Source organism: Pipistrellus hanaki (genome assembly GCF_964339955.1).
Source record: "Pipistrellus hanaki genome assembly, chromosome: 1".
Classification (NCBI taxonomy): Eukaryota; Metazoa; Chordata; class Mammalia; order Chiroptera; family Vespertilionidae; genus Pipistrellus; species Pipistrellus hanaki.
In genome coordinates this window covers 140610007-140624358 of record NC_140503.1, presented here as the reverse complement: position 1 = coordinate 140624358, position 14352 = coordinate 140610007, and the positions used below count along the sequence as shown (strand labels likewise).

Here is a 14352-nt window from a genome sequence, read left to right as displayed (position 1 = left end):
AACTGAAGTTTATGAAGTTAAAATTGTGAGCTCTGTGAACATCTTGATAAGAAATAGTTATATTTCTTAGTATTTTATGCCTCATTCCAATATAAGTTTTCTGTATCACTCATGAAGGAAGCATAAAAAAGTACTTTGAATATATTATCTATAGCAGATAGCTGGTCATCTTTAGAATTATTTAGTTTTTATAAAAAATTATTTCTGGGTACTTTAAGTGTATGCTAGAGCTAGTTATAATCACAGAAAGGGAAGGGACTATGAACCAAAACATACTCAACTTTTTAAAAATTCTGCATACTGAATGAAAAAAAATTAACCCAACAAGGGTTTTAAAAGGGAGAATTCCACTTAGGTATTCTGTTTATTGCCTGGAGTTATTTAAAAGAATTTTATTACTGAAATACTGTTGAAATTCACTTCACTGGCATTGATACTCTGCAGTATTTACATTTATTAAAAATTTGAGTTCTGATAGCTATAAGATCTGGGACAGGTCACCCAGTCTCGTTCAGTTTCTTCAGTTTATATACAGCTGAGGGAATTGGGGCAAAACAATTACCTTTGGTCCCTTCAGTGCCATTCTAAGATTATGTAATTAAATTAAATGGGGAAATAAAGCCCTCTAGTGGTTCTGTCATGCTTGCACTATTTGGTGCATGTAGCATTTCTCTAGAGTTTGATTTTAAGAAATTCATTGTAGAGAAGAATCCAATAATACATGACCTTAAAAGTATGGGGGAGAAGGTGTTGGGGTTATCTTAGTCTAACAATAAATGTATGTTAGATTGTAATCCACTTATGTAACCTATTTTTTGAGTTCTAATAAGGTGGTTCAGAATATTACAATTGCCCTGTACTTTACAAGATTGATGAATTCAGGTACTTGGCTGATACGTGCTGTGGGTATGATCAGATAATTACTTGTGCATGTTAAAGTATAGGGTAAATTAACTGAGCTGGAGTGTGAAGTAGATCATGCTATACTTACCCATGCTATGAAATACACAGCTATTAATAAGTTACATTTCCAGACCTGGGATTTATGATGTGGCTTTAGGGGAAAACAAGTTACAGGATGATTTTATATAAATATAGCTCCTTATTTTTGCTTTTAAGAAAGTGGGAGTCACCTCAAACCCTTTTATAAATATGTTTGTATAAGCAAAGAAAGCGGAAAGGGTATAAACCAAACAATATTACCTTAAGAGTTTTTATAGAGACAAAGAATCTTTGAGTGACATTTGGAAGGATGTGTAAGATTACTTCTTTGTCTCCGTGAAATGGTTATGGAAAAAAACAAAAGTATCTAAAATGGAAAAACTTTAAAGGATCAACTGAAAACAGGGACTTTAATCTCACTGGTTTTAGAATTAAGCCTGGCTCTTAATTTCAGAACTGATTTCCAGCAGAGAACAGTTAAGTCAGCTTTTTTTTTTTTTTTTTTCTGACAAAAAATTAATTTGTGTTAACATTGTAGGCAAAGAAGGCTTTGCCTGATTTTTTAAGTTTACCATTTTTTGAGTGTGTTTATTGTTTAAATGGGATGTTTGCACTTGATAATCTTAGATATAAGACTGATGCCCAAAGTGGTAAAAATGTTTGGCCTGGTATTTCTCTTTCTTTTGTTAATACAGTTTCCCCTTGCTCTGGGGATTAAAATCCTTTTCTCTTTAGCCCAATCACATTTGTCAAGGGAGGGCCTTTATGAAAAGGCTATTCTTTGAGGTCTTGAAGTGGAAATGATTAGTTCTGAAAATTCTTCCCTTAGTGGCATTTATAGCATTTTATAATTATTGAAGGCTGACTCAATATCTTCCCTCCAGAATGCTAAAGAATAATTTGAGCAAAAGTTCAGATTTTAAAAATGAAGATGACTCAGTTTTTTCACAGACTGAACACAATATTGTTGCAACTTACTTGATAATGGCAGGTATGGATGTTTAATTACTCTCTTAATAGTAATTTTACTTTCAAGTGGGTGAAGAAAAGCAGAGGATTTCAGCATAAGGCAGTAGAAAAGGCATAGGTTTAGAGATAATGTCTCAAGTTTCATATGGTTAGCCAACCTCCCGAAATCACTTTTGCTTTCTGAGTTGGGTGCTTAGGAAATGAGGGTGATGATAGTTGCACTGTTTCCTGGCTGTCAAGATCAAGTAACAGAATGTCAGTGAGAGGATAAGTGAAAGCATTGCTAATGGTTAATATCGTAAGTTACTTTGAATATTTATTTGGTTGATTTTAGAGAGAGAGAAAAAAGGTAGAGAAGCAGAGTTGTTCTACTTATTTATGCATTCATTGGTTGATTCTGTGTGCCCTTACTAGGGATTAAACCCATAACCTTGACATATTAGGACGACGATCTAACCAGCTGAGCTACCTAACCAGGGCAACTTTGAATCTTGAAACACCGTGTGAGAGCAGTGACTTAGGGCTGAGAAAGTTTTCTATAAAATTAATAATTCTTTAATAATCTATACATTTGGTTATTATGTTTTCAGGTATGATAAGTATTCTCAGCAACATAATAGTTCTGGGCATCTTCATTACGTACAAGGAACTCCGGACACCCACAAATGCAATTATCATTAACCTGGCTGTTACTGACATAGGGGTCAGCAGCATTGGCTATCCCATGTCTGCTGCTTCAGATCTGCATGGAAGTTGGAAATTTGGATATGCAGGATGCCAGGTATTGGAGATCTTTGGAATTAAAGTTAAAGAATATTAATATAAATTTAAATGTTTAAAAAAAAAACCCATGGATTTTAATTAAATAAGATCATGTAGATAATAGGTATAGTGCTTTTTTTGAGAACAGTTTCACAAGTACTGGAAAATGTATTCTTTAGAGAAATGAAATTGCTATATTATATTAAAAATTTTTTTGCAACCAAAAAGAAAAAAAAACAAACAAAAAATTAACATTCAACTAGACAAGAATAGTGAAAAGGTGCATTTTCAAATGAAAACTTGCATATTGCAAGTTCAAAAAGGTATATCCTGCTTTCATTTGAAATAACAAATATTAATGATATATCATAATATCTAAGTAATGTAGTTAGGCTACCTATCACATTGATTTTCTTTTACTGACAAAATAAATTAATTTTAATTTGTGTTAAGATAGTAGGCAAATAAGACGTTGCCTGATTTTTTAAGTTTACCATTTTAAGCTATAAAATCATAAAGAACAAAATAAGACTAATAGAGGATAAAATATCCATTTATACATGAACCAGTTTTGTCAAATCTTAATGTTTTTTTAAATCTTTATTGTTGACAGTATTACATTTGTTATCTTTCCCCCACAATGTTTATCGATATATACTTAAGGTTGTTTTTCTTTTTAAAGATAAAAAACTTAGATATAGTTGGAGGTCATTGCATACTATCCCAATCTCATTCCATTCTCTCCCGTGAATGTTTTAATCTTACTACATATTTATGTGTACATAAACTAAATACTATCTTAATATTTTAAATTTTGTATCAACATATTGTTTGCATTATGCAACTTTCAGTATTTTTTAGTTTTAGCCATTTTATGAACACATACCAACATATTTATTTTTCTATTATTGAACATTTATTCCCAATGCTTTTCTGTCATAAAAAAAGGCTTCAATGAATGTTCTTATCCATGTCTCCTACAATACATGAGAGTCTCTTTAGATACATTGTGTGGGAGAGTTTGGTTGGGTTATAGAGAATGTTCATCTTCAACTTTATCAGATGCGGCCAAATTGCTCTCCAAAATGGTTGTGCCACTTACAAGAATTTCTGTTACTCCCCATTTTCCCCAACCCTTGGGATTGTCAGACTTAAATTTTTACCATTTTGATGGGTGTAAAAAGGTGTTCATAGTTTTCACTTCTTTGAATACATAATGTGGTATACATTTTTTTTATGTCACAAGCATTCAATTTCCTCTTTCATGAATAGCCTATTTTTCTGTTTTTAGAGTCTTTCCCCCTGTTTATAAAGTATGCTTGTTAGAAGTTTTACTTTAAGTCTTAAAATTTTTTGAGAGAGAGATAAGTCTTAAAAATTTTTTAAATTTTATTTTAATTAATGAAGTCTCAAAACACTTTCCATTAAACCAGTTACACTTTGACAATGTGTTTTAAAATCAGTACAATACTAGAACATTTAATGTATTTATATTCTAGCACTGGGGTAAAAATGTAACTGTTTCTTGGGAGGTATAGAACAGTGGGTTCTTTGCAATTTTGATTTTCAGATTTATGCTGGATTGAATATCTTTTTTGGAATGGCAAGTATTGGCTTACTCACAGTTGTGGCCATGGATCGATACCTGACCATTTGCCGTCCTGATGCAGGTACAGCACTTTTCTCAATGAATTCCTATCTTGCCTAAGTACCACTTGACATACATTCACTTTAGAATATAAATGGTTGTAATTGTGATCAACTTTATTTCTCTAACAATCATCGTTCAAAAGTTTAAATGGCCGAAACCGGTTTGGCTCAGTGGTGGAGCGTCGGCCTGCGGACTGAAAGGTCCCGGGTTCGATTCCGGTCAAGGGCATGTACATTGGTTGCGGGCACATCCCCAATGGGGGGCGTGCAGGAGGCAGGTGGTCGATGTTTCTGTCTCATCGACATTTCTGGCTCTCTATCTCTCTCCCTTCCTCTCTGTAAAAAAATCAATAAAAATATATTTTTAAAAAAAAGTTTAAATGGTTTCCTATTATACTTAGAATAACATCCAAATATCACAGCCGCCTCCAAGGCCCTGCTACCCTTCTAGCTTTGGCTCGGGTCCTCTCATTTTGGGGTCCTGGCCACTCCCTTTCCCACTCTGGGGTCTTCGGAGACGCTGCTTCCTCAGATCTGGAAAACGCTTCTCTCTGCTTATCCTCCCAACGATCCTTTTATCCATTGGAGTGAGGCTTTGAGTGAGCTGAAGTGTTCTATAAACAATCTACTTGAGAACAACTTTGAATAATCAGTTAAAACAAAGTGGGGATATGAATTTCATTATGGGCAAGTGAGGCTAATATTTCATATGTTTGTTCATAGGAAGAAGAATGACCACCCACACTTACATCAGCATGATTCTGGGGGCCTGGATCAATGGGCTCTTTTGGGCTTTGATGCCTATCATAGGGTGGGCTAGTTATGCCCCAGACCCTACTGGGGCCACCTGTACCATAAACTGGCGGAAAAATGATGTGTAAGAGACACTTTCACACTTTATAACGAAGTGCTTCTAATGTAGACATTTTCTCAGCCTTTCAAGTTTAAGCTCAGATCAGATGTTTTTCGTACAGAGTGGCGAGGGCTTTCTTGGTGGTGGTAATGTGATTCCAAGCTTTGAATTACGCTTGTTTACAAGTAAATGCCACCCAGCTCCCCCCGACAGCCTCCTTCTCCCCCACTCCTACCCGGTTCCTTCTCTCTTCTCTGGCAGAAAAGGGGATGCAGAACACCCTTCTGATATTTGCACGTTGGAGGGAGAATCTGGGAGGGATAAGGGAGTGACAGTATCACTAGACAGCATGTAGCTCCTGCTTTCATCGAGGCTGGCCCCTTCCTGTCTTTTCAAACTGACGTGGTGATAAAGTATCTTCAGAGAGTCACGCACAAAAGCACCATCACTGCAAGGATTTACTTGCCAGCTGGTGATGCTCTTCTCTATTTACCAGGGAAAAGAGGATAATTTAGCTTGTTAAAGAAGGTGACATATCACTCAGAAAAACAAATAGAAAATTTCTAACTCTCAAACTAAATCTAACTCTAAATCTCTTTCTGTACAGGGTTGACAAGTGAATATTTTGAGTCTTTAGGGTGATACTTTCTCTGTTACAACCATTCCACTCTGCCTCTGAAGCAGTCATAGACAGTATCTAAACGATAGGTGGTCCCAAACCTTAATCTAAATGGGCTAAAAGTCAAGTATACATTCTAAGCCATATAATGATATAGTGACTGCTGGATGGCACCAATATTATCTATCCTAATAATAAAAGCCCAGGGTTGTAATGACTGATCACGACCGAAGGCTGACCAACCGGAAGTCAGTCCTGCAGTCAGCGCTGGGTTGTCCTGGCGCCCTTCACAGCTGCTGCCACATACTGTGGTATAAAACACAGTGTGCAAGTGATCAGAAGAGCGGGTACCACCTCCATGCCACCCCCCACTTCCAGCAGTCCCATCGGCCTGAGGCACTCTCTGCATTTCTCTCCAGGCTTCCACCAGGGCCGCTGATAAGCCCTGCCTTTCTGATCAGGCCCCGTCGATAGACCCAGAGATATTGACTGGCATAGAAACTGACCAATCAGAACCAAATCTGGGTAAATGTAAGGAGGCAATGGCTGCCTAGGAGGCAGAGCTTTTGATGCTGACTGGCATAGAAACTGACTATTTAGAACCAAATCTGGGTCAACTGTGAGGAGCCAATAGCTGCTTAGGAGGCAGAGGTTTTAACACTGATTGGCATAGAAAATGACCAATCAGAACCAAATTGGCTGGCAGAGGAGGGCTGTTGGGGGCAACCATGTTGGCATGGGAGGGAAGTTGGAGGCAAGATCAGGCCAGCAAGGGAGGGCAGTTATGGGTGATCAGGCAGGCAGGCAGGCAGAGGCAATTAGGGGCAGTCAGGCAGGCAGAGGCAGTTAGGGGTGATCAGGCAGGCAGAGAGGTTAGGAGCAATCAGGCGGGCAGACAGAGGGGTTAGGGGCAATAAGGCAGGCAGGCAGGCAGGTGAGTAGTTAGGAGCTAGCAGTCTCAGATTGTGAGAGGGGTGTCCAACCACTGGATCGTGCCTAAACCAGTGGTCAGAAATCCCCTGAGGGGTCCCCGATTGGAGTGGGTACAGTCTGGGCTGAGGGAACCCCCCCCCCCCCCTCCATGCACTAATTTTGTGCACCAGGCCTCTGGTATATATATAAAAGCCTAAGTGACAGTTATGACTGGTTGACCAAATGATTGGTTGACTGGTCACTATGATGCGCACTGACCACTAGAAGACAGATGCTCAATGCAGGAGCTGCCCCCTGGTGGTCAGTGTGCTCCCATAGTCAACCTCTCATGGTCCCCCCCACCCCCCTCCACCCCACGCCAGCTGGCCTCGATTGCGACTGGCTGAGATAACCCCAATTGGCCCTGATTGCCGACCAGGCTGAAGGACCACAAATTTGTGCACTAGGCCTCTAGTTTCAAATAATTATCCTATTTCCCTCCCCCAATTAAATAAGTAGTAATTTAGATTCCCTTTTCTTATTTTCAGATCTTTTGTTTCTTTCACAATGATAGTTATTGCAATAAATTTTATTGTGCCCTTGACTGTGATGTTTTACTGCTATTACCACGTCACTCGATCCATTAAATGTCATGTTACCAGTAACTGTACTGAGTACCTCAACAGAGATTGGGCAGAACAGGTAGATATAACAAAGGTAAGACATTAAAATCCTAAAATATTTTTGCAATCAAGCCTTTATACATATGTGGTCCCCTGGCCCCTGCAGTCACCTCTCCACACACCCTCGATTCTTACTCTTTGGCTCTTTTGACTGGTGTTTGCCTCCATATTGTTGAACAATGTGCTTATCTGTTGTTTTGGATATTTTTGTTTACCATTACCTCTTGGTTTCCTACTATGGACAATGAGAATTTATTTCTCTTATACCACCAATCTTTTTTAATCTCTCCCCCCTCCCACTCCCACACACACACACACCAACCTTTCTCTCTCCTCATCTTGTTTGGTTAGATGAAGAGTCAATTTTAGATTATTGTGATTCTCTACATTTTATTTATTGACTCTGTAGGAGTCAATGATTTCTATTTCATTTGAAATATTTTTTAATTTTTCAATTATAGTTGGTGTATAACATTGTATTAGTTTCAGGTGCCCAAACCAGAGATTAGACATTTATATAACTTATGATTCATTTAAAAAATATATTTTATTGATATTTTAACAGAGAAGAAGGGAGAGTAATAGAGAGTTAGAAACATTGATGAGAGAGAAACATTGATCAGCTGCCTCCTGCACAAACCCACTGGGGATGTGCCTGCAACTGAGGTACATGCCCTTGACCAGAATCAAAATTGGGACCTTTCAGTCTGCAGGCCGATGCTCTATCCACTGATCCAAACTGGTTAGGGCAGTTCATTTTTTTTATTAAACATTTTTCTTGCCCTGGCCAGTGTTGCTCAGTTGGTTGGGCATTGTTCTGTGCATTGAAAAGGTTGCTGGTTCAATTCTCAGTTAGGTCACAGGTTTTGGGCTTGATCCCCAGTAGGGGGCAAGCAGGAGGCAGCTGATTAATGTTTCCCTCTCACATAGACGCTCTCTCTCTCTCTCTCTCTCTCTCTCTCTCTCTCTCTCTTTCCTTTGCTCTCTCTAAAAATCAATAAAAAAATCTTAAACACACACACAAACTTTCTTTTCCCATGGAGTTAATAATTTTTTCTTTCTCTCCCTCTTTTTCTCTCTCCCTTTCTTGTCCTTTCCCTCCCTCCCCCTCTCTTTGCAGTTTTGTTTGCTTCCTTCTATGTGTACCTGTCACTAATTCATCACTAATTCATCGCTAATCTCTCCACCAGAAGAGTCAATTTACTCAGTATATTTAAGTGCATCAGCGACTTTCTTCTTTTCTTGGAATTTTGCTTCCTGGCACTTCTGGGCCTCTTGCTCTGCTCTACACGGGAAGTTCTCTAAAACCACAGTCCCGAAAGCTGGCATCCTCAGGTCCCCTTCACCACCAGCGGGGAGTGCCGTAGGCCTCTCTCTTGGTTGGATCGCCTGTGTCTGGGTTGCCTGTCTTCCTTTTCCTTGGTTACTCCTCTCATCTGGTGGAGCACATTCTCAAGGAGATTCCCGAGAACGTTATCAGGAGGTAAATTTCAAAAGATTTTTGCATGTCTGAAAATGTCTTAAAATCCTACTATCACATTGGACTGATTGCTTGATGGTATAAAAGTTTAAGTCGAAAATGATTTTCAAAGAATTTTGAAGGCGTGCTGGGTAGTCCTAACGTCTGTGTTGCCATTGAGAAGGCTGACAGCATTCTGCTGACTGAGCCTTTGCAGCAATCTCTGTGTTATCTCTGGAAGCTGTAGGAGCGTCTGTGTCTCCGGTTTTCTGCAAGTTAACACTGATTGCTCGGAGTGGCTTTTTATTCAGCCATGTGCTGGTGCTTGGTAAGTGCTTGGCGAGTGGAGATCAGGATCTGCCTTTAGGGGGTTCTTGTATCATTTCTCTGGTGATCTCCCACACTGCTTTGCATTCTCTGTTCTCTTTTCCTGGAACTTCTTTTATTTGGATATTTAGTCTCCTGGGTTTATCTTCCAGTTACTAAAATTTTTCTCTCCTTTGTTATCCCTGTTTGGGTTTGTTTGCTTGTTTTGTTTGTTTTCGTTTTTATTTTCTGAGAGGTTTCCTCAACCTTGTCAAGGCCTGGGATTGGGTGAGGAGAGTGAGGCTCAAGCCTTGGGTGTAAAATTTAAGTAGACCCCCAAAAACTCAGTAATAAGAAAAGTAGTTCATAAAGTATTAAAAAAAAATCAAAGTTAATGCATAACTTAACTTTGCACTGAGTATAATGCATAGTGAACAGAATATCTAATTTTAAATAAAGATAGGATCTGACCCTGCACTTGCACGACTCACCTCATTGATCTTACCCTTTCTATTGCATTAAAAAATTTCTGCTCTTTTAAATATACAGGATAAAAACCATTGTTATAGATAAAATAACTATCTTATACTTCACACTCTTTTTAATAGCCTCTTCTTGTTTTATATCTTCTCTCACTTCTGTGATGTTATTATGCATATATTTCCATTTTCCTTCTGTTCACATATTTTTTGTTTCTCCTGATTTTCGGAACCGCGTTGGACTTTGCCTGGGGGTTTGCATGTTTCCTCAGTGTCTGGTGGCCAGTGACTGTCCTTGCGTGTTGAAAGCGATTTGCTAGAAAGCTGAAGGCTCTGCGTGGGCTCTTGTTGGGATGCTCCTGTGGGGGCTTTCTGGCAATCTGATTCTCTGAGCATTTTCTTCTGGGCTAGTCAGTTTCTAAGGAGAAGATTCCTGTATGTTCCGAGGTGGAACATACAAGTCTGTCTACCTGTATGCGATGGCTCAGAGCATGAAGGGGACAGCATGCAGCACCCCTCTTTTCAGTACAGCACTCCGGCTCTTGGCTGAGCCCAGTGTCCCCAGTCCTGAGTTTCCCTGCTTCAACCCCCCTCCTATACTTCTGGGTGCTTCTGGGAGAGGACAGGCCTGAGTGCAGAGGGAATTCGAAAGTCTAGGTGCTTCTTTTTTGCAGATTTCAGTGAGTTGTTTTAAATTCCATGCGTAGCCCCACCTTCATAAAAGTAGCTGTCACCACCAGTTCCTGAGACTTTCTGAGTTCCGGGCTATGTTATTAGTCTATATAAGCCAGGAGTCTAAGCACAGTTCCTAGAAATGGGTTAGAAGCGGGTATAGATCTGCTTTTCATCAAAGCCATCTTTTGTGTTCTCCCCGAGCATACCAAAGGAAAGGAGGCCTTCTTTACAATTGTGCCACCTTGTATCCTCACAAGCTCTTGCTATCATAGGTGACTTCTTTATGTGTACATGAGTAAAGAGCAGCACGTGGTATGTGTGTGTGTGTTTCCTTTATGTCTGATGACAATATAAACTTATTCAAATTCTAATCTAGATAATTTTATGCTATCTTAGATATGTTAGCTAGTTAGATATTGGGTTTGGCAGATGCTGATTTCTTTTACAGATGTCTGTGATAATGATATTCATGTTCCTGGTGGCGTGGTCCCCTTATTCGATTGTGTGCTTATGGGCTTCTTTTGAGGACCCAAAGAAGATCCCCCCCTCCATGGCCATCATTGCCCCGCTGTTTGCAAAGTCTTCTACATTCTACAACCCCTGCATTTATGTGCTTGCTAACAAAAAGTAAGTAATGCCTGAAATGCTTCTGATCAAAATAACAGATACAGAAAGAATGTTAAAAAGGCAATAGATGATATGTAAGACTTCTGGGGAGGTGAGTGACAGAAACTCACTTTGAACTAGTGTACAAGTTATTTGACTCAGGCAACTGGAAACCTCAAATGCCCGGAGCTCTAGATCTGTGATAGGTTCTTCCCACATGGAGGCAAGGTGGTCACAAGCAGCCTCAAACCCAAGTTCTACCAGCCAAGCAGCTCCAAATTCGAGTTTCATCTCACCCGGTCCTTGGCAGAAAAACTGCTGGGAGGTAGGCTCAGCGAGTTCTTATGGTTATCCCTCCCAAAATACATGCTATTGGTATTTCAAAGCAAAGAGTGATTCTATTACTAGAACATGGACAAAGTAAAGCAATGTTTGACTCCCTAAATGGGGAGCATATATTTACTAAAAGCAGACATGCTGTTCAAATGCGAGATGAAAATCCAGTGCTAACATGAAGGGCTTCTGGAGAGTGGAGTCATTCAGGATAACAGAGAAAGAACCCTACTCCCTTTGTCAGGGTCCTCAGTAAGGATTTCTTTCTGGCGGCCTCCCTGAAGCTCAAGTTATTTTGTTTTCTGTTGCTGCTGAAAGATGGAATGAACCAATCTATTGTGCTTAATATTTGACCAGAAAAATCCTAGTAGAGTTCAAGTAATTTGATGCTGAATGCCAATGCTGCTTCTATGAAACCTACGTATTTATGCTCATGTCTGGGAGATCAGCTTTAGTTACAGGTATGTGAAGAAACAGAAAAACTTTTAAGACCATTCAGACCACATAAGAAGAATAAAGAATACATTTTAAATTCAGAGCCTATTGGTAGTTCTTTTGGAAAGATCGGTAATACTCAAACTCCCTTTAATTTCAGCTGAACTTGCTCAGAACGGATGCATGAAATGCATATCCTTAGTTCAAGTAAATAAATTATTGCAATTGATATTAGAAACATCATTTAAACATATAATTGTTAATTTTTACCAAATGTCTTCAATATTTCACAAAATTGGTCTTTTAACTGTCCATATACTTTCTATATTTATAAAGGTTCACAGCAGGAGATGTTAAAGTTGGAGATGTCAATTGGCAGTAGTGGCAGCGTAGCCATATTTGAAAATATTTTAAAACTAGAGGCCTGGTGCATGAAATGTGTGCACTTAGGGGAGGGGTCCCTCAGTCCAGCCTGCACCCTCTTGCAGTCCAGGGGTCCTTGGGGGATGCTGCTGTGCTTGACAGCCGTGAGCCCAGTTTCTGGCTGAGTGGCACTCCCCCTGTGGGAGCGCACTGACCACCAGGGGGCAGCTCCTGTGTTGAGCATCTGCCCCCTGGAGGTAAGTGTGCTACATAGCGACCAGTCATTTGCCAATTAGTCGATTTGCATATTAGCCTTTTATTATACAGGATTTCAAATCATTATAGAATAATGCCAGCTTTCCCCCTTTTTATTGTAGATTTCGGAGGGCGATGTTTGCCATGTTCAAATGTCAGACTCATCAAACTATGACCATGATGAGTTTTTTACCAATGGATGTACATCAAGCCCATTGACTTCTGGAAGAATCTGAAATAAGAGGAAAGCACAAGTTATTAATATACTTTGATTACTTTTTTTTGGCAATGTTTTAATTTTACTTAAAATATGAGGCCATTTAGATCAAATGCAGACATACATTATTATTCTAATAGACTGAATTCCTTAAATGTAGTTTATATTTCTGTTTGTGCATTGGCTGTAGAGAATGCTTCTTTATTTCTTTATATAAAAACTTATTGCTCATCTCCTTTGATGAATCCAGGCACATGATTCTCTTTTTCCCTATCATGCATGCAATACCCTGTACCTATGGCCTGGTATCTTGCCTGGGCCCTTCATTAGACAAGAAGTAGTTGTTATGTTAATGTTAAAAAACAATAATAATAGCCGAAACCAGTTTGGCTCAGTGGATAGAGCATCAGCCTGTGGACTGAAAGGTCCCAGGTTCGATTCCGGTCAGGGGCATGTACTTTGGTTGTGGGCACATCCCCAGCAGGGGGTGTGCAAGAGGCAGCTTATGGATGATTCTCTCTTGTCAATGTTTCTAACTCTATCCCTCTTTCTTTCTCTCTGTAAAAAATCAATAAAATATATTTAAAAATAATAATAGTTAATAAATAATAATTAATTAGCTAATAATTACTGAAATGAGTTGTTAGCATTTCTCAACTTTAAAATCTTAATGCAATTATTAACATACTATTTAACAAAAATGATCAGAGGACTGTTAAATCCTATTGTTTCTAAATCACATACCAGTTATTGCATATATATTTTATATAGCAATATAATCTCTGTGCATGTTATTATATAATCTGCTTTTTAATTATCATTTTTCTATGTGTGCATTTCTATATATTTATCACTAGAATGAAGTTTAGTCAGAGTGGGGGTTTATGTATGTTTTTCCCCCCTATCTTTTTGTTTGTTTGAAATTTATTGTGTTAAGAGCATAACATGAGATCTACCCCTTCAACAAATGTTTCAGTGTATAATACAGTATAAGTACAACAGTGCACAACAGATCTCTAGAACTTATTCATCTTGCTTAACTGAAACTTTATGCCTGTTAATTTAGATGTATGTTTGTTCTTTGATACGTCCTGAGCATGCCACACCTGTTTTGCCTGGCACATAGTAGGCACTCAATAAAATATTTGTTGAATGTTGAGTAAATTTGTAGTCACATAATTGCCACTTTAAATAACTATTAAGCATAGCAAGATAATACACGATTGTTTAGTGAACATTTAAAATATGTAGTATTTTATTTTAATTGAGCAAATTTTTCTGACTTTATTGTTTCTATATGTGTTCTATTAGTTTTAAATAATATCTCCCATAGTATTCTTACTTTTATAAAATTGATTCTTTTAAAAGAGTTTTTGGTTTCAAAATGATGGATAGAACCACTTAATAGGAAGATTAAGTGCCATATATATTTGTAATATAAACACATAAACCCTTGATTATGGCTGTGGATTCTTCCCACCTTATGGGTGTTCAGGTAATTTTTTAACTTCAATTTACCTTTTTATTTTTTTTGATAGAGCATAACTTTGCTAAAAGACATATCAGTTCATCTTTAGCTATGGTTTGATGCCCATAATTTGGGAAAAGAGCTTAGAATAAAACATATTCATAAAGAGAGATGGTAGCTTTTGGTGGAAATAAGAGCTGGGAGGAGCCTTACACTGTGCTGAGATGACCTGCACGAGCCACAGGACACACTAACTGGAGCCCTAGGTCCATCCTTCACTGGTGGATTGAGGCATTTAGTCTAAAAAAAAAAAATCTAGGTACCAGACTTTGTCTACTTTATTTTTGAAGATAGCCAATACTTGGC

At 38.5% G+C, this 14352-nt stretch overlaps 1 protein-coding gene across 1 annotated transcript; it reads left to right on the top strand.

The window, feature by feature from the left end:
* Nucleotides 1–1496: 1496 nt before the first annotated feature.
* On the top strand, nt 1497–12520 carry RRH (retinal pigment epithelium-derived rhodopsin homolog; the record flags this gene model as incomplete). Its single annotated transcript, XM_084872920.1, has 7 exons — nt 1497–1933; nt 2502–2692; nt 4244–4343; nt 5047–5200; nt 7256–7424; nt 10758–10936; nt 12424–12520. Exons 1-7 carry the CDS (start codon nt 1828–1830, stop codon nt 12518–12520), a joined length of 996 nt encoding a protein of 331 aa, XP_084729046.1. The 5' UTR covers nt 1497–1827.
* Between the last annotated feature and the right edge of the window lie 1832 nt (nt 12521–14352).